Genomic DNA, 21,567 nt, shown 5'->3' with positions numbered 1-21,567 from the left:
TTTTTCTAACAACGTGCAAGGAAGGTAACATTATCTTCATGTTATAGATGAGAAAACAGAATTTTCTTAATTTAAATATTTTTCCCAAGATGGACAAAACTAGGAAACGGTACAGCTAGAGTAGGAAGTTGGGAACAGCAGGGAAGTGAGATGTGTTGAATTCCAAGGCTCAAAAGCTGTGTTACACGAATCTGCCAGAAGAAATTACATTTTTTTTTGTCAGACACATGAATATTAAAATTCATCACTTGAAAAAGAAAGCATTAATACTGTAAATTGATCATGAGCTCCCCTAAGTTCCATGCCCACATATCCAACTGCTTACTTGATATCACCATTTCAGTGTCCTACAGGCAATACCAACTTGACATACCCCCAGACTGATTTATCATCTTCTTCACCTAAACCAGCACCTTTCTGTTTCTCCTACCTCAAGAAACAGTATCAACATCTACCTAGTTGCAAAGAAATTTGGATTAGAAGGAAATTAACAAAAAGTTAGTAGTGCTATTATCTGGGTGGTTCGATTCTTGGTGTTTATTTCATTCTTTTTAAACATTTATATTATAAACATGATACATGGTTATATCCTTATTATTTAAAATATAAAAAATGGAAATAAAGTTTTTAAAAAAGTCACTGCTTTCCCAATGCAACTTCCCTCCTCACATGTAAACACTATTTGAGTATCCTTTCAGATGTTTTTTTGTATATTTTTATTTTATGTATTTCTATACAAATACATAGTTTAGAATTTATATATTTACATATGTACCTATACATGGTTTACTTGGGTAAAACCCTAATACCTACATTATACTGGAACTTGCTTTTTTCCTCTTCACAATATATCTTGGAGATTTTCCCACGTCAAAGCATACAGATAGATCTCTCTAATGGCTATAAACTATTTGACTGTTATAACTATGCATGATTTAATTATTCCCCTTATTGCTGAATATTTAGGTTGTTTCCAATTCCTTATTACAAATAATACTGCAAAGACTGTTCTTTTAAATATACCCTGCTTCAGCAATTCTTAGGCACACTTTTCCCCTCACATTTTATCATCTCTGGGGCTGAAATGTATCCTACAGTTAGTTGATGGCATCTTACCATCACTGTCAGCCAGGTGGTATTTGTTGTCTAAAAATCTTTTTTTGACACCTCTGGTAATAGTAAAAAAGTACATTTTAAATTACATAAAGTAAGTTATCTCTGCATTCATGTGTATTTCAGGAATTTGTGATTTCAGGCAAATGAATAGCTATTTATAGGTAGGATCAAATAGTATGTGCATTTTAAATTTTGCTAGTTACTTCCAAATTGCCCTCCAAATAAGGTAAAACAATTTATTTGGCCATCGACCATTTGCAAGTGTACCTGTTTTCAACAAGTGGTTATTAAAATCTTCGAATATCTGTCAATTTACTAATTGATAAATTGGAGTTCTTTATTGACTTAATCTTTTGTCTCCTATATACACATACTGCAAATATTTTCTTCCCTTCTGTTACTCTTCTTTCAACTTTGTTTAGTGTCTTTTCTGTATCAAATTTGTCCATATCTTTCTATATGTCTTCTGGGGTTTATATTTTGCTTAGAAAGACTTTCACTCCCAAATTAAGATTTTCCTACATTTTATTTTAGCACTTTTATAGTTTTTTAAACTTTTCTCTTTAATTCACCTGAAATTTATTTTTGTGTATAGCGTGACATAGGCATCATTCTTCTCCCAATGTGGCTGTTCTACTGTCCCCAAATCACTCACAAGCTACTTTATCTTTTACTAATGATTCAAAGTTATGTCTTTATCATATACTATGTATCTACATATTACGAGTCTGTTCCTTTAATGTTTCATTGATCTATTTATGTTTAACATATTACTGTAGTTTTGTCATGTTTCTAATAAGAAACATAAGCCAAATTTTCCTTTTTTTTTCTTGGTGACTTTGCACATATAATTTCTGAATCAGCTTAAATGGCATATACTGCTGGTAGTACCCTAATATTCATTTTTCCCCCTTCCTTTAATAGAACTCCTGCTTTTTACCTGGACACATGGCCATATAGAATACATACAATTTCTAGCCTTTTTGGCAGGTGTGTCTTGTGGCAATGCTATTAATGTAGAAACATAGGTGCAATTTCTGGGACCTGTTCTTACAGTGAAGGTATGTGACTTTCTTCTCTTCCTCCTCTCCACTGACTGGAATACATACAGGATGATGAGATGAGAGGTTTTGAAGATGGCAGAATACAGAGGGAGCATCAGTCCCTGACTTCTGGAAGGGCACCACCAACCCTGCACTACTCACATGAATTTTTGTGAGAATGCCACTTCAATCTTGCTTAAGCCACTGTTATTTTTAATTTGTTCTCACACCAACATTAATTCTTAGTAACAAAATCCCACTGGAATTTATGAATTCATCTGAAGGTAACTGACACCTGGACAATACTGAGTTTTTAAAAATAGGAATACAGAATGTTTATGCATTCAGGTGTTTTGTACCCTTCATAAAAATGTAGTTTTCCTCATGTGGGTCTGTACTTTTCCCATTAATTCCTGAACAGTATATAGTTCAGATTATTTTATTGCAAACGAGAATTTTTAAATCACATTTCCAATTGTCTGATACTAGTCTATAGAAAGCTAGATTTGTATATGTCGGATAACTAAACAAAACTACTTTTTATTTCTAAGTTTTTTGATTCTCTTGGATGTATTGTCTCCACAATCACACTGCCTGCAATAATGACCATGTTGTCGCTCCTTACCATTTTTATTTTGGATGAATGACTATTGTATAGCCAACAGGCTTGATCCTGATGTGAATGTGAACATTTGCTGAAGGATTTTGGTAGACATCCTTAGCCAAGTTAAAAAGGTTTCTTTCTGCACCCCTATGTTCACGACAGCACAATTTACAATAGCCAAGATATGGAAGCAACCTAAATGCCCATCCATAGACAAATGGATAAAGAAGTTTTCAGTTCAAATATACAATGGAATATTACTCAGCCATTAAAAAAAAATGAAATCCTACCATTTGCAACGACATGGATGGACCTAGAAGTTATTATGCTAAGTGAAACAAGTCAGAGAAAGATAAATACCATGATTTCACTTATATGCGGAATCTAAGGAACAAAAAGAATAAACTAATCAAAAACAGACACATATAGAGGACAATTTGGTGACAGAGGGGAGGGGGAATTGGGGGGCTGGGAGAATGAAGTGAAGGGTTAAAGTAGTAAATATTAGTAGTTGATAGATGGTCATGAGGATGGGAAGCACGGCACAGGGAATGCAGTTACCATTAATGTAATGGCTAAGTGTAGAGCCAGAGGAGAGAAAGAGCAATCGGGGATCATTTTATAAACTATATAGATGTCTAACCAATGTACTGTATACTTGAAACTAATAAAATTTAAAACAAAAGGTTTATTTCTATTCCTAGTGCTAAATTTTAGAAAATGTTTCTTAACATGTCACAATAATCACATTTTTCTCATTTGTTTTTAAAACAGTAATGTTTTATAAGCTATAATAATGTTACATATCGAACCATCATTTTTGTAGGTCAAAAGCAATCAAATAATGGCATTTGCATACAGTTCAACTAATATATCCAAATAATGCATTAATAAAAAATGATAAAAAGGAAAAAATGGATGGACCCACATATTTAAAATTTAGCAAAAATCATATTCCCAGGCTATAAAAGGATATTGTTTGAGAAGAAATGTTTCAAGAGTTAACTAGTGTCTAGATAGTTCATACTTCCTATGGTATTTCATATTTCAACTTTAATTCCAACATTACAGAAAGGCAGTGGAATCTTCTACCTGTCAAAGGCATATACAACAAAGATAGAATACATGCATCTTTATTTCAATATAAATAGAGAGACCGATCAACAGAAGCTGAAACATTTCATGTAAATCTTGTGGTCCAAATTGTTAATGAGGAAAATTTAAAATGTAAGTTACAGTAATAAATTTCCAAATGTATTGAATTACATTAATAGGTTGTTGTATTCTTTGGATAAATCCTATGTTGCCATGACATATTCTTTTGGATTTAATTTGCATTTTTTTCAATGATTACATTTGTTCCTAAGTGAGATTGGTCTACTAGTTCTCTCTGATGGGCAATATTTTGTAACAAGGGGTATGCTAGCCTCAGAGACCAAATTGAGGTGTTTCAGATTTCTGCATAATCTGGAACAGCTTAAATAAGAATTCTCTCAAAATTTCATAAATTTTTTTAAATGCAAGTATTTACAAAAACAGTGTCTTCTTTTATATATCTAATTATTTTTATTAATTGATTTATTGCTATCCACTTAATTTCTGGTTTATTGCATGGTGAAAACAGGATGGCGCCTGTATGATTTCTTTGTGGCCTGTGTCATGGTCGTTTTTCATATTTGAAAAGAAATACTCTATTAAAGTTTGTGAACTGTATGATTCAAAACCTGTGTCTTCAACTTTGAACTCTTTATCTGATATCTGAAAGAACTATGTTCAAATACTTAGCTTGATTGCAAATTTGTCAGTTTCTTTCCCATTATTTATTTCTTTCCTTAGTTGTTTTTTTTTTTTTATGTTGTCATCTTCTGGGACTCATATATACATACATATACAATATAGTCATTCATTCGTTCATTCAAAAATACTTGAGCACTTACCATGTATCTGGCAATGTGATATAAATGTAGCTTATTCAATGGTGAATCCTCTATACGTTGGCTCCTAAACTTCTGAAGTTTAATTTTAAATGGATGTTATTTACCTGGATCTTCTATGTCTGTTAAATTTTCTCATAATTTCTATTTGACCCTTTCTTGTAAGCATCTGAAAGTATCACTCAGCTCAAAATTCTAGCCAGTAATTTGATTTTCAGCCATGTTTTATGCAACTTGGCCTAAAACAGAGATTCTTATTTTAGCAACTATGTTTTATTTCCAAGATACTTTTCATAGCAGTTTGCATTTTTAATGTAATAACCTCTAAAATCTCTTTGAAAATTGATATATACATCTGATTACATATAAACTTACTAATAAAAACAGAATTCTCCAATGTTTTAACATGCACTACCAACATTTGCCTTTGTAGTTTTTTCTATATGCCATTGATTTTGACATACAAATTTCTATAGACATTTTCAGTTATTTCACCTATTAAAATGGATTAAAGATTGTTTAAATATTATACTATTGTAAGTTATGATATATTATAAAATGAGTATATTTTATGCTAGTGGGATCTTATAAAATATAAATATAATATCTAGATATTATAATATAGTCAGGTTATAGTCAAATCTTGGCGACTCTAGGAACCACTATCTCCTGAAGCTAAATCACAAATTTAAATGTTTAAGGAGATAGGCAGTTAATATAAATGTTAAGATGGAGATACAAGGCGGGGAGGAAGAAAATACAGAGGCACAGATGCCACACTAAAAGGATTTGGACGTTATATCAACTGGTAATGGAAAGCCAATGAAGTATTTCAAGTAGGGGAATGACACGAGAGAGAGCATGTTATATGGGTAAAGTACTGTTCCTGTTATTATGACTTCACAATATGGTTGTAAGAATTAAATAATCTAATGTGGGAAAAAGTACAAAAACAAGAACAAGGCCGTTTTCTGACTCCCAGAGGTCCGTAAAAGGAATGCCAATTCTTTCATAAAATATCATGGAGGCTCCTTCAAACCTATGCCTGGTCATTAACAGGCAGACGCTTCTGCCTTAACATGGGAGAGTTGTAGGCATTAGAAATTTGTTTGAGAGCCTTATAAATGTTCTCAAAATGTAATCACTGACCACTAGCATTAGAACCACCTGAGACACTTATTAAAAATATACCATCTCTGAAGAATATGATCTAGCAAATTTGGTATACAGTCATCCCCAAATCCTCACTTCTACAAAAATTTAAGAACTACTGCCTTTACATTTCCTCAGAAAGTTCTCTTCCTATATTTAAGATGAACTGAAATATGAAGTCCACCAAGGAAAGTAGACAGGTATAGGTTACAGAAAGTGCAGAGGTCTGGAGATAGGGAAAAGCTTCGTTAAAAAAATAATAATAACAACAGAATTGCTAATGACAAGAATGGCATGATATAAAGTTGGAAAGCTAGGCCAGGTCTGATTGCCACGATAAGGAGTTTGGATTGTACAACTACAAAAAGCAGCAGAAGGCCAGAGTAATCTGAATTACATTCTTAAGAGATTATTCTTCTGTGTGAAAAATTGAGTCTAGCAGGGTCAGAGTGGAAGCAAGATTAGTTAATAAGCTATTTCAATAGTCCAGGAAAGCGATGATGTTGACTTGAACTGGATTGGAAGCAGCAAAGATGGAAGAATGGGCAGATAAATTTTGCGAGTAGAAAACACAGACTTTCTGATAGATCAGAGGTAGAAGGAGATAAAAAGGGAAGAACACAGGACAGTTTCCTAGACACCTGTATAGGTTTGTAAACAACTAAACAACTATATAGGTTGTAAATAAATTTCTTTGGTTATTAGAACTAATGTTTTACTTTTTAATAAAGAAAAATAATAACAGAAGTTGAAAAGTTATTAAAGAGATTACATAAATCCTTATCACAAAAGTATAAAATATACACGAATGATCACAAAAATTAATCTGCCTGCAAACGATTTATAAATTATCTAACAGAAGATACATAAATTTTAATTACTAAATTAAGCACAATAACAAAATGCACTTTATTAATAACTTGCAAATAAGCTAGTCTGAATAAAGGTTTTTACATGTTTCCTACAAAAATTACTACTTAGATGTTCTTTCCTGTCATTCTAAAACATCTACTTACAAGTTGTTATACAGGATTCTTTTTATACAGGGTTTTTTCCAAGTTTCTTAAAAACAAAAACCAAAACAAAAAAAACTCTACTTATTACCAAAAGAATCTACTAATTATAACCCAAAGGAATCTATTCTCTCCTTTTACCTTAGCCCTACCATGAATATTTTTTTTAGAAAGGAGAAAATAGGATTAATCAAGTCCTAATATCCTTGAAATTTGAACTCCTGAGCAAAAAGGCTTTCTTTCTGAACTCTGTTAGTAAAAACTGGATCCTAACTAGTCTCCAGGCTTCAACTAAACTTATTTGGCTTCAAATCCCTTCAAGTGGATATAAATGTCTATTAGATTTTCTCAACTGAAAGATAAGTAAATCTAGCTCACAACAATAAACTCACATTCTCCTGGGGGGAATCTATCTTTAAAAGCTTTGTTAAATGCAGAGAAATTACCTATGAAAGTCTACAAATGCCCATACAATCATCTACTTAAAACCTTAAAATTATTTAGTATGCCCATATACTGATCCATTTGATGCCTCGAAATTTTGAGAAGCTAATTTCACTAAGAGTTCCCCTCCCAAGAAGCCAGAATAAAGATTCAAAGAGTACTGCTTTTCAGTAACATAGATGGTCATTTGAAAATAGATCATCTATCAATCTCATTTTCTTTTTCTGAATAAGTACGTGATCTATAAAATGTAAAAAAAGGAGAGAAATACTCAAGAGAGAAGTAATTTTTTTTTAAAAGTGATAGTTTGTTTCTTGGTTCCTCAGCCAAACTGACATGACAAAAGAACACAACTATGAAAAATTATTTGTATTCAAATGTATTTTCAAAATGATTTCAATATTTGACACAGGCACAGAGAAAAGAAATAAATTAAAACAAGTATAAATAGGTCAGTTATAGACTGACATCTATTTGAAATATGTTAAAAAATATTTAGTAATACTTTTTAAAAATATGATGACTGAGGTAAAATTTTTCTTTAATTCAAGTTTTCTCAATCGTCTTGAAATACCTGTGAGCCGAACTAGTGCATTAAGGCAAATTCTGATTTTAAATACTCATTTAATTGATGAATTGTTTCATTTAAAATTGCTAATCCAGGGAGTTTTTGTAAAAAACATTTTATTGCTACAAAGGGAAACATGGTCACAAAAAGCCTTTAAGCGTATCTTAACGCAAAGTACTATTCAATGTCCAATGCAGTAAAAAAATACACATAGCACAAAATACTTGCCCAATTTATCTCTTCCAGGGTAAGTATTCAAAACATTAATGCACACTTGAATATATACTCCCAAGAGCAGCATTTAAGTTCAAATGATTAGAATAGATATACTAACAATACACATCTGTTATCCTAACACCAATAAAGTAATAAAAACTAAGCTTAAAAATCATACAAACAATTTATCGAATATAAGTTTGGTAGCTATAAAAACTAAACTAAAATAGTCTTACCTTCATTTTATTAAACAAATGCCAAACATTTAGAAATTATATAAAACAAATTTTAATGTGTGGAATGCATGCAACATGGGTGTTAACACTCATATTTTAAACTATTTAAATTCTTACCCTTTTCCACATTAGGACAGAAATTTAAAGCTTCTTTTAAATATGATACCTTATACTTAATTTTCTTCAGCTTGGTCAACAGGGAAGCTGACAGGCTCTGCCTTTGCTTCTTCCTCTCCTTCCCCCACTGCCTCTCCTTCCCCCACTCCCTGTAGGTCCCCTGCTTCCTCGACATCTCCCACTCCCTCCTCTACTCCTCCACCTTCTCCTGCTTCCTCTACTTCTTCTACTTCTTCTCCTTCCCCCACTTCCTCTTCTTCTTCCTCCTCCTCTTCTTCTTCAATAGGTTCATCAATCTTTTCTTCCTCCTCCTCGTCTCCTTCTATTTGCTGATCTTGAGAATGATCTTGAATTTCAAAAGGATTCTCACCCTAAAAACAGAAGGAAAAATAGCTTTTAAAATCAGGATTCCTTTTTCTACCAGTGAATGTTTTACTTTCTATATCATAAACATAAGTATTATTTGAAGCATTTTAACTTATGATGAATGCACTAAATATCTTTATGTATATACATTACTGAAGTCGTTACTTTACACTCCATAAACTAGAAGGCTTAACTGAATTTCTAAAATTATCAACAGTGTCAAGTAATACAAACAAATAAACAGTAAAGAAGAACTGAAAAAGGTCTCTAGAGTTGATAATTATTAAAGCTGAGTGAGAGAACTTGAAGGATTTATATATTATCCCTTTTACTTTCGTAAGTTTAAAATTATAAATTATAAAGAATAAAACATTAAAAACTTTTCATCTGAAAATTAGGTCACTGGTAATCTTAGAACAGTTTCAAAAGGATAATATAAGGGAAAGTGAGACAGCAATGATTGCCCAAGAATTATCACAATTTCCTGTGAAGCTCTCAAAAAACACAGACACAAGTCCCACACTCTGAAATTTTAATTCAGTCAAGTAGTGGAGCTCCTGCTAAATACACAAATTCCTAAATTAATTTCAGACCTCTTGAATCAAAATTTCCAGAGAAGAATTATGGTAACCTGCATACTTAAAAAGCATTTTAGTAGATATTTATCAGAGAAGTTTGGAAAACCCTAATTTAAAAGGTCTTAAAAAGGGCCTAGGCAAATTTTTGATTTTAGCCTCACAGGTGATTCTAATTACATATTTCCAGTTGAGAACTACTACGTTAAAGAGTGAATAATATAAAGTGCACAATGCAGGGTAAACTACCTTTTTAAGTGTGGTGATAGGAGATAAAATGATGGAGATGGCCAGGGATTAGAAAAAGTTATTTTTAGTTTAGGAAACTCAAAAGCATGTCTGTGTAGGGAAGGCAGTAAAATAATAGGAAAAAGTCAGAAGCAAGTAAGGAAAGAGTTAACTGATGAAACAAGATGAAAGGCAAAAGGTATTTTCCTTTACAGATGACAATAAAGGTGAGGAAAAGATACATAAATGTAAGGCGGAAAGGAGAGAACTATAGAGTTCACATCTAATGGTACATCTCCCTAAGAGAAAAGCAAATGGGAAGTAAGGGAAATAAAGATGAAATCTGGATATGTGAAGAGCAGAAAAGGTTTAAAAGTCACTATAGGAAGCATAGTACATTGACTGGTAATAAGTAAAATTATTGTGAACTGCAGTGAAAATGTGGCAAACATAGTACTGGCACAAATTCATGTGGTTTCAGCAAGACAGACAGTAATGCTGGGAACTTGTAAGTGGCAGAAGAACAGATAAGTAAGGAATTTTAGAATGGCAGCTCTGCATTGTTGTTAGGCCTGACCATGAATGTTCAGGGAAGGGAGTGAAGGTGGAACGAGATGATACAGTTGGAGAATTGGTAAAAATTGATGAACTGATTATCTTCATGGGACAAAGATTAAAAAGGACATTGTCAGACTGAGAGCGCTTGAAAGTGAAAGAGTTTAAAGCCATGACCAGAGCTCCACCCACAGCAGATTTTCTGGGGAATGACAGCGGGGCACAGAGCAGACAGAAATGCTGAACAAAGGGAAATCATTCAGCAATGTGACACCAGTGCTTCTTGAACTTTAATGCATATAAATCAGTTCCTGGTCCATGGATCACATTCAGAATAACAAGGTTTTATAGTAGTTCTCCTCAGTTCAGGTACTTTCTCCCCATAAGTACATGAGCAAGACACTCTATCAGTGATGTCTCTCATTTCATGAAGTGACTCTAAAGTATAACTTGAAAATCCTATATGGAACTTCTAACTTCTCTCATTGTATTCTTCTCTCATGTATTCTTCTCTCATTAAAAATTACTTTCAGAGAAGTCCTAGCCACAGCAATCAGAGAAGTAAAAGGTATCTAAATTGGGAATGAAGAAGTAAAATTGTCATTATTTGCAGATGACATGTTACTACATAGAGAGAATCCTAAAGATTCCACCAAAAAAACTGTTAGAACTGAGAAATGAATTCAGAAAGGTAGCAGGATACAAAATTAATATTCAGAAATTGGTTGCACTCTTAAAATACCAACAATAAACTATCAGAAAAGAAAAATGAAGAAAACAAGCCCATTTACAATTGCATCAAAAATCAAATCAAATCAAATCAAATACCTCGGAATAAATTTAACCAAGGAGGTAAAAGACAGACCTGTACTCAGTAAATTATAAGTCGATGAAGAAATTGAAGAAGACACAAATGAATGGAAGCATATACTATGCTCATGGATAGAAAGAATATGGTTAAAATGGCCATACTATCGAAAGCAATCTATAGATTCAATGCAATTCCTATAAAAATACCAATGAAATTTTTCACAGAATTAAAACAAATAATCCTAAAATTGATATGGAACCATAAAAGACTCCAAATAGGCGCAGCAATCTTGAGAAAGAAGAAAGTTGGAGGTATAACACTACCTGACATCAAACTATACTACAAGACTATAGTCATCAAAACAGCATGGTACTGGCATAAAAACAGACACACAGATTAAATGACCACATAGGCTTGGGTTTATTTGATCTATGAAAAAAGGAGGCAAGAATATTCAATGGGGTAAAGACAGTCTATTCAATAAATGGTATTTGGAAAACTAGACAGATAACATGCAAAAAAATGAAACTGGACCATCTTCTTACACCATATACAAGAATAAACTCAAATGTATTAAAAACTTAAATGCTAAGACCTGAAACCATAAAACTTCTAGAAGAAAACACAGGCAGTAAACTCTCTGACAACGCTCTTAGTAACATTTTTTCTGATATGTCACCTCAGGCAAGAGAACAAAAGAAAAAATAAACAAGTGGGACTACATCAAACTAACAAGTTTTGCACAGCAAAGGAAACGATCAACAAAATGAAAAGACAACCTACTGAATGGGAGAAGACATTCGCCAATGAACATCAGATAAGGAGTTAATGTCCAAAACATATAAAGAACTCATGCAACTTAATACCAAAAAAACTAACAATTCAATTAAAAAATGGGCAGACAATCTAAATAGACATTTCTACAGAAAAGGCATACAGAGGATCAACAACACATGAAAAGATGTTCAATGTCACTAATCATCAGAGAAATGCATATCAAAACCACAATGAAATATCACTTCACATCGTAAATCAACAAACAAGTGTTGGTGAGGACGTGGAGAAAAGGGAACCCTTGTGCACTGTTGGTGGGATTGCAAATTGGTACAGCCTCTACAGAAAACAGTATGGAAGTTCTTCAAAAAATTGAAAATAGAACTACCATATGACCTAGCAATTCCACTTATGGGTATTTATTTACCCAAAGATCCAAAACACTAATTCAAAAAGACAGATACACCCCTATGTTCACTGCAGCATTAATTACAATAGCCAAGATATGGAAGCAACCTAAGTGCCCTCAGTAGACAACAGATAAAGAAGAGTTGGTACATACATACAATAGATTATCGCTTGGTCATAAAAAAGAATAACATAGATGGATCTAGAGGGTATTATGCTAAGTGAAGTAAGTCAGACAAAGACAAATACCGTATGATTTCACATATGTGTGGAATCCAAGAAACAAAATAAACGAACAAACAAAACGAAAACAAGTGCATAGATACAGAGAACAAACAGGTGATTGCCAGATTGGCTAGGTGAAAAGATTAAGAAGTACAAATTGGTAGTTACAACACAGTCATGGGGATGTGAAGTTCAGCATAAAGAGTATAGTCAATAGTATGGTAATAACTATATATAATGCCAGATAGGTACTAGACTAATTGGGGGGATCCCTTTATAAATTATATGTCTTATCACTATGTTATACACTTGAAACTAATATAAAATAATATTAAATGTCAACTCTAATTGAAAAAATTTAAAAACTTCCATATATCGATAGAAACTATTAACTTCTCTGACACAACAAGGATAAAAATCTAAGTTTTCCTAATTTAGCTATGATTCTCTTATCTTTTTTATGCCAATATCTCCCATAAAATTGGATATCAATTAAGGCTGCACTAGCTTTATAAAAGTGGTGTCGAGAATGTAGTAAACAGTGACAAATATGATTAACAAATCAGAAAATAGGCCCCTAAGAAACAAGCCAAAAGAAAAGATTTATTCAGCTTGGAAGTCATTTGGTTGAGGGATAATTTAGTGCTCATTAAGTATATATCAGGCTTCTTCACAGAATACCTGTTAATCAGAAAAACAGCCAAAATAAACAAAACTTCTCTCATGTATAAAATATACATTTAGTTACCAATGTATATAAGAAACTTTTGTAAATTTTCAGCATAACAGCCCTTTGAAGTATAGAATGATTTTAAATGAGGTATTTTATAAAGATTCAAAAACTAACCTCTAAAATTTATTTCTATTATTTTCTGAATAATAAGTTTTTGTACAATAAGTTCAAAATATGTAAAGAAGAATTTTCTGTAAAGAAGGATCACCTCAGTAATATATGGCAAAAATTGTGAGAAGCAGTGGACCAAGTATACCTAATTGTTCACATCTTAGTTTCCTAACATTAGAGGCAAGCTATTCTCCTGGCCTCCTGATTCCATGAGGAGCTTTTTCTGAAGCAACATATCTGACCTCCTGCTTCCCCTCCAACTTTATCCAAGGAAGAGGAAAGACTTATCCAATTAGAATGCTTGAAGAAGAAATTGGGTATGTACAACTCAATCCCTTCTGGGTCCCGCCTTTGGGGTCTTCCTAGCAATAGAAAGGGTACATTCCAGTCTGTTCTACATCATGCGATAAACTAGGGGGAACCTGTTGCTGTCCAGCTGAACTAGTAACAGAGGCTGGGGGGACATAAGCCTATCTACTGTAGAAGTGAAATCTTAAAAGGTCCATAATAACTGCATATCTAAAACATATCTTTCAAGTCATCCTTTCTAAAAATCAAGAATAAAGCCAACATTTTGATCTGCTGTCAGACTCCTATGTAGCTCTCAAATGATCCAGAGCTACAAAGGGGTTGAGAGAGGAATAGCTTATTGCTCCCTCCCCACAAAAAATCCCAAAAATTAGGAAAAAAATGTTTTACCTAAATGCAGGCCACTAAGTAAAATTCTTCCTAATGTTGTACTATATTTAAATATCACAAAGACTTATTTTGTCACCATTTAATTATTACAATACTATAACTTTAAAAAGTTTATGCTCAACATCTTACCTTAACAAAACGTTCGTATCGCGCCTTCACTATTGGATTATTTAAAATGCTTGTAGCAGTCAAGACACTCTCTCTTTTTATTTGTTCCTTATAAGCCTATGAAAAGATAGAACACATTGAGGTACTTAAAACCATTCCATGAAAAATATTTTCATAATTAAAATGACACTGTAAACTCAAATCCTTAGATTTAAAATGTACTTTCTGACAAATTAATTTAGCAAGCAACAATACCTACTGTGACCACAATGGATTAAAATAATGAATATTCAAAGAGCAGATCAGCTTCAACAAAACACAACCAGCGGCCAGATAATATAAATCCAGTAGGTCTAGCAGTTGCTTTCTCTCCTTTCCACTCTACATCCACCTCCCCCCAGTGCCAACTACTCCAACTATTAATTTTTATGCTATCAGAAAAGAAAGAATAATTTTTCATGCAGTTAGAATAATTAGTCTACTTCTGAGCTGTAGCTATCACAAGACTGTATTATACAAAGGAGAAAATTTAATAATATGGAACGTCTAGTTGCCAAAAAGGTGTCAAGGGAATATCAAAAGAGAAAAGATAAAAATTTTTAAAAGATTATATGCACTCAAAGTAGCTTAAAAAAAGTCTAAAAGTGTCTGAGTTAAATGAGGTTCACTTCAATACAGAACATGGATTTAACACCCAGGTATGTTCTATTTAAAACTTGTCTTTAATATTTGAATTTTTAAATTTGCTTTTCAAACAAACTAATTTTGCACAACATAAACACTTTTTTTACTTGAAAATCAAGTTTGACTAAATAAAAGCAACCCATGTAGAACAGAAATATGCTAATCAAAAAGAAAACAGTAAATTCTTCTAGAATTTTTAAATAAATTCTACTCAAAAATGTAACAATAGACAGTAACTGATAATCATACTTTTTAAATTTATTTTTCCCAACTATCAGAAAAATGTTATCAAATCTTTCCTTTATATAGTTCGTTCTAAAACACATACACATTCTCTCATAAAACTATTTTATATTAACTTAAAAAAAATGTTAATAAAAAGAACAGCTCAACAACAGCTTTTGTTTCCTGAATGCCTACTACATACCAGGCACTATTTTGCCTTTTGTATTCTAATTAACTTAATCCTTAAATAATCACGTAAGATTATCCACCCCCACTTTACAGATGGGGTAACTCAACAAAAGTTAATTTATTTGTTTAACACGTTATGTACTGAACCACAATTCAAACCCAGAAAGTCCTGCTCCGGAGCCCACAATCTTATTAGCCACTATGTTACAATGACTCTCTAGGTATCTTTAATTATTCACACTGAGATTAACAGGACTGTACACCAACAGGTAGGTGTGAAACAATGGCCTTTCAAAGACAATGAGGGATTGATGAATAATTCAATGACTTAAAGACAGATCAAAACTTACCTGTTTCCCTTTAATGTGATCAGGGGATTTTAAATGCTGCTGAACAGAACTATGCAAAGCAGGGATGTACACACTACAGGCACTGCAGTGAACAGTCTCTACTTTCATCATGTGGTCATCTGCAGTAACACCTGCAAAAGTCCATTAATAAGAAAAGAGATGATTCATATATTCTTATTTCCCACAAATCGTTTCACAATTTCATTTCCATATTTATACCCTTCTTCCCAAAAAATGATCAGAATATGCAGGTTTATGTTGTTTTTCTACCATATCTCATAAATCTGTATATGTGGATTAAAAACATATGAATAACATTAAAATTATAAAGTATAATTACATTTCCTAATCATGTTATATAATCATGTGCTGAAGTCTATAAGTCCATCCCCAAAATGTACTATAAAACAAATGTAATCTTGTAGTAAAATAAAAATCTGATTGTGAATGCTGGTGGGTAGGGACAGGGGAAAGATGTCAAAATTGGATTTATAAGGAACAAAATATATGTTGGATCTGGAAAATGGTGATCAATGTTTATTACAGGTGAAGGTACAAACATATGCAAGGGAAAAGTGTGAGAGCAAATGGTTCTTTTTGGGTATTGCAAGTAATTCACTATGGTTAGTGCACAGAGTATAAAGAAGCTCGGAACAGAAAAATGAGAACAGAGATAAATGAGAAAGGCCTAGACCACGGAGAGCTTTTTGTGCCATGACAAGGAATTTGTACTTTATCCTGTAGAGGATGATGAGGGAGACGTTGAATATTCCTGAAGTAATGAAATTATGTAATAATTAGGAAGACTAGAAGGAAACTAGTTAGGGAAATACTATAATTGTCAAAAGAACATATAAAGATTTGAACAAATGCAATATTTAAAGAGGCAGTAAAGAAACAGATTTGGTAGATATTTAAAAGATGAAACCCAAAGGACACAATGCTATACATCCAGTAAAGTAAGTAATAGGATTAACTTCACACTTTTGGCTTTGATGGTGGTGCTACCTTTCAAGATAAATGAAAGAGATATTTGTTGAGTTGTTTTTGTTTTCTTTATGGGGTAGAGGATGCTCAAAAAGAGAATAAATTTTTTGGCTATGTTGATTTTGTGGGACTGTGAAGAGATGTCAATAGGCAACTGGCTGCATGATATTAGAGTTCAGAAGACAGATCTGTGCTACAGACGTATAAGTAATTAACAAAAAAGGTCAATTTAGGCTCTGTAAGTAAATGAATTCATCAGGAAGAACTATAAAGAGTTGATAATAGGACTAATGACAGAATGCTAGGAAATATCAACTTCTAAAAGCCTAGCAGAAAAAGAAAAGCACAAAAAGTAAAAAATGACAAAGAAATACTGAGCACATCATGGCAGTATAGGAAGAAACCATGGGAGGAAATAGATTCATGAGAAATAAAGTTATCAGTGAAAAAGGTTGCAGAAGATTCAAAAGAACCTATTGAAGTTGGTGTTGGTATCCTGCCAGAGCAGTTTCAGTAAACTAATGGTAGCAGACAGTTGTCTACTGTGGGTAAAATAAGAAATGGGAAGTAAAGAACGGAGACCAGTGTGGACTACAGTTAAAAAAAGAGAATGGCAGGTTTTAGGTGAATTAGTGTATGTTTTTCTTTTCCTTTGTTCTTTTGGGGGAGTTCTGTTTGAGCTTTTTGTTTGTTTTTAAGATAAGAGCAAAGGCTTCAGAGAGGTAATCAAAAGAGAAGGAAAGACTGAAAAACAGAAGAGCAAAAGTCCTTAAGGAGATGAGAAGAGATAAGAAAGACAGAGGATAGATAGTAGAAAAGTATAGATGATTTCTCCTCTAAAACGGAGATGAAAGACATAGGGTAGGATAGGTAGTGATAAATTTGTAAGCATGAGAACAGGAAGTCAAAGGAGTTCATTTCTGAAAACCCACTCAGGCTACCACATATAACTATGTACTGTATCATTCTAGTGGGCATCATTTACACTGAAATGATGCCCACTAGGTTATGCTACATAAAACATACTTGTAAACTTCTAAAATAATTTGTACTTACCTTCCATAACATCTTTTTCAATTATTTTGACTACTTCTGTTTGATTATTTGTCTGCTGCTTACGAATAGATGTTTTCTTGAACTTATTCACCATACATTCCTAGAAAACAAAATAGAAAGAATCCAAAAAGTTACCATGAGCATTTAGCATATGCTGAGTACTATGCTCAGCCTATAGAAGCTAATAATTATGTTAAATAAGAACTAATATCTGTTCTCAAGGAGCTTGCAATTTAGTTGAAAAGACTATCATAAAGTACTAGGAAATTACAAAAAGCATTTACTTTTCAAAATCTATTTTACGCATAAAGAGTACGAGAGACCAAAGAGAGCAGGACTAGTCAAGAGGTCTTCTCTGAGCAGTGAGTACTTAAGTCCTAAATGATAAGAACCAGTCAAGGAAGGAAATTATAGAAAATTGGAATTAAGGGACATAATTCTGCAAGGATATAGAGGAGTGAACGATCACTGTATATTTGTAAACTTCTAACAATTCCAACTCTTCTGCCCACATTAATTGCATGTACAATTAGCAGTCCAGTTCTAGTATCTTCCTTAAGCATCTCTGGCCTCATCTATCCTCCCTTAATCCAAACCTTCTACCCATACGATCATCCTTGGCCCTTCCACTTAACTGTGTCATCTGGGCATGTGTATGTTCTATTTCCAATTATTGTCAGTTCACTGAGGATAGTGTCTGTGTTTTCAGTGCCTATACAGCACGTTTCATAAGTTTTCAAGAAAAATTGTTGAACTGATGACCACATATTCATATTACAAAGGACTACCCAGTTCTCTGGCTCTGTATTCAGATTCTGCTACTTACTGTAAGAGTCACTAAATGCTCTAAGCATGACCTTTCATTAATAAAAATAGTTGTTATGAGGCTCAAATGAAATATCAAAGTACCAAGCACAACACCACATACATAGACGCTCAATGGATGATGGCTGAATCAGCATCAATAAGTTGTTAAAGGAATTCTTTTCCTGACACCTCTACCAAAAATTACTGTAAAAAACTTAAATGTTCTCTCAAATAACAGATCTAAATTATATTACAAAGGAGTAATTCACATCTAATTCTGGGCTAATTTTTAAGAAATTGAAATGACAGATAAAGTGTTTTTCACTTCAAAATCAGCTACTTACATGCAAAAACTCCATAACTACTTTATCAAATTTAGTTTGTTTCTGAATATGATCTAATGTTTCCTGGTGTGAAGAACTTTCCAGATGCAGTTCAATATCTTTTTCTTCAAATGTTCGGAATTTACAAAATGAACATGTGAATGCCATTCTATAAGGGGGGGAAAAAAAGGTTTCTTTAAAAAACATTACCTAATTTACTTATAAAGAGTTCCTAAAGAAATAAGAATGAAGCAAATTTTACCAGCATAAATGATTTCCTTTTTTCCATTTTATGGGTGATTTAAATTTAGCTTAAGTCAGAAAAAAACAGTATTTCTTTAAGTATCTACTGAAGAACACTGTCATTATACCACTTCACGTTTCTGGCTCACCCAGGAGCTTCTGTGTATGAAAGATGGAATCAATGTATCTACTTAATCTAGTCCTAAACTCTCCACTTAGGCCTAGATCAATTAGAAAGCCAAAGCAAGCCTGGAGAAGTATCAATTTCCAAAGTTCCACTGCTTGTTTTACACTGTTCAGTTCTCAAGCTTCCAAACCACCATAATTTAGTCCCTTAGAGATCCTGGGTGATCGAAAGTCCTATTACCATTACACTACTTTAGGATGACTAATAGGCCTGGACTGGACAAATGCGTACATTTAGCAGCTCAGGAGACATCCCAGAATAAAACCCCCCTTTTCCTCCCATTTAATTGTTCTTACCATATATTCTTATTTTCTTTTCCTTGAATTATGACAGTTTCCTAACTGGTTTCTCTGTCTCCAGTCTTCATTTTCCAATTAATTCCTCACATTATTTATTAGATTTACTTTCCTGGTTAAGAGTATGGGATCTGGAGCCAACTGCCAGGTTTACATCCTAGCCCCTTTGTGTGACCTCAGACAAGTTACTTAACTTCTCTGGGCCTTAGTTTTCTTATCTTAATGAGATGAGAACCCTCACAGACGTACTGTGAGGATTTAAAAAATTAATAGTTGTAAAGCCCATAGAACAGTTCCTGGCACATGGTAATTATTAAATTAACCACTGTTATTTCATAAAGGAGGCAATAGCACATAACTGATCCAAAGGCTTCACTCCAAAGGCTCCTTAAGACTCAAAGAAAAAAAAAGTAAAAACACTTTCAGCTGCCATTTAGAAAAGCTCTTAATCTCTCCTATTCTTGGCTTTATCCCCTATTACATTATCAGTATCTGGCACATAGGATGTCTTCATTAAATGTTTTAATCAGATTATATCTTTTACCCCACTAGTCATTTTCAATCTACACAGGTTTCCACTTCCTGAGTATCAGTGAAACATCCCTGTTTCTTTGCTTTCTTACCTCAAGCCATGACCTCTACCTGGGCTGCCTAACAATTCCTACTGCAATCTTACCATTCTTAAATCAGTTTGAATACATTGATCCATTTCTCTGATTTCCCTGCATGCCTATGTAGAAGTCATCTCCTGTTAAGGCTACTTCCTACTTTTCTTTTGGCACTCTTCATCATGTACTGTTTGTCTAGACCTCTCACAAACCCATCCCTTTCCCCACCCCAGGATTCCTGACTTTTCCATCCTATTATACTGAAAAGCATGCAAGTATCCAAAAAGAATGCATCTCAAGAATAGTTATTTGCCGTCAGTCTCTTACCCCAACTCAAAGTAAAACTGCTCTGATAAATTAATTTTAGACTATTTAAAGGGATACATTTCCTAAAATGACAATTTAATTGAACTGATACTCTTTTGGTTGTCATCAGGTCTACATTTAAAATTATGGAGAAAAGAGTTAAATGATTTCTTCAAATCACAATATATATAATAATAACATGGTTATATCATATTCAAATCTACAACTTTTAATGGGTGAAGTATTCATATGGTAATTAAATAGAAAAATTAATCTTATAATGTTAAATCATCTCCAGATTCCTACACATCTTATACAAAATGTTCATTTCAATTTAAACTGCACCTAAGTTACTAAGTCCATTACCTTCGTCAAAAAAAGGATTGACATCAGAGCAGAGAATACGAGGACCCCAAAACAGCTACCCCTTAAAACCAGAACTCTTTATTAGTTAATTCTTAATAAATTAATTCTTACTTTTATTGTTTCTCAGGTCCCAACAAATTAGAAGTAACAAACAGAAAGCATAGTTACAGGTTATTAAAGCTGGACACAAAGATTACACAATACCTAGCAGGCTAAAAGCAGACACTCTAAACAAAAAAATCTGAGAATAAGATACAACACAATTTTTTTTTTTACTACATTTTACATAAATAAAACCAATGTATATATTAAAACCAAGTAATAACAAAGAGTATTCTATTTAATATGAAAAACCTATACATTTTAAAAATACCTCCGTAAACAAGTTTGCATACTCTCTTCTCTTAAATGTTATCTTTTGAACTAAGATAAAGTTTTAGACATCTAGAAAATTCACTTATGTGAAACATTTCATTTCATTCCTTTCATGCTACACAAACAAGTTAACTTTTATAGAGAAAATCTATATTTTGAATGGGAAAAACATTAAATTTACTTTTTAAATTTTATATTCTTTATTTCACTAACATAAGTACTACCGGGGCAGATTTCAGAGAAAAAAAAAAAAGATGGAAGAAATATTGTCCTTTTTTAAATTTCCTAGTAGCCTCTTCTCTATGCTTAACTTTACATTTTGTATATATATTTTTCTATTTTGCTTGCATTTTCTCCATGTTATTACAGCCTCTATAATCATTTTTAACAATAGCCTAAGAGCCCACGAAGAGGTTGTCAAACCTTCCACATACTTGATTACACTTGATCACTGGTATTTGTTTCATGTTTGGAACTATTATAATGTTTGTTTCCTGTTTGGAACTATTATAATGTTGTAATGGGCATC

General features: G+C 32.8%; 1 protein-coding gene across 3 annotated transcripts in view; it reads right to left on the bottom strand.

Annotated features, from left to right (window-relative positions):
- Window positions 1-7,972: 7,972 nt before the first annotated feature.
- The window catches only part of ZNF326 (zinc finger protein 326), a 35,137-nt gene continuing 21,542 nt past the window's right edge, over window positions 7,973-21,567 (bottom strand). For all 3 annotated transcript variants that reach the window (XM_039838794.1, XM_039838795.1, XM_039838796.1), the window contains 5 exons: window positions 18,679-18,826; window positions 17,528-17,627; window positions 15,485-15,615; window positions 14,058-14,153; window positions 7,973-8,814 (listed from right to left, as the gene is read on the bottom strand). In XM_039838794.1, the coding sequence (XP_039694728.1) occupies window positions 8,500-8,814; window positions 14,058-14,153; window positions 15,485-15,615; window positions 17,528-17,627; window positions 18,679-18,826 (790 nt within the window). In that variant the 3' untranslated portion in view covers window positions 7,973-8,499. The remainder of the gene's footprint in view (window positions 8,815-14,057; window positions 14,154-15,484; window positions 15,616-17,527; window positions 17,628-18,678; window positions 18,827-21,567) is intronic.

The sequence above is a fragment of the Pteropus medius genome, unplaced genomic scaffold (assembly GCF_902729225.1).
Source record: "Pteropus medius unplaced genomic scaffold, Ma_sr-lr_union100, whole genome shotgun sequence".
NCBI lineage: Eukaryota > Metazoa > Chordata > Mammalia > Chiroptera > Pteropodidae > Pteropus > Pteropus medius.
Note: the sequence above shows the minus strand (reverse complement) of the source record. Positions and strands in the feature narration are given on the sequence as shown.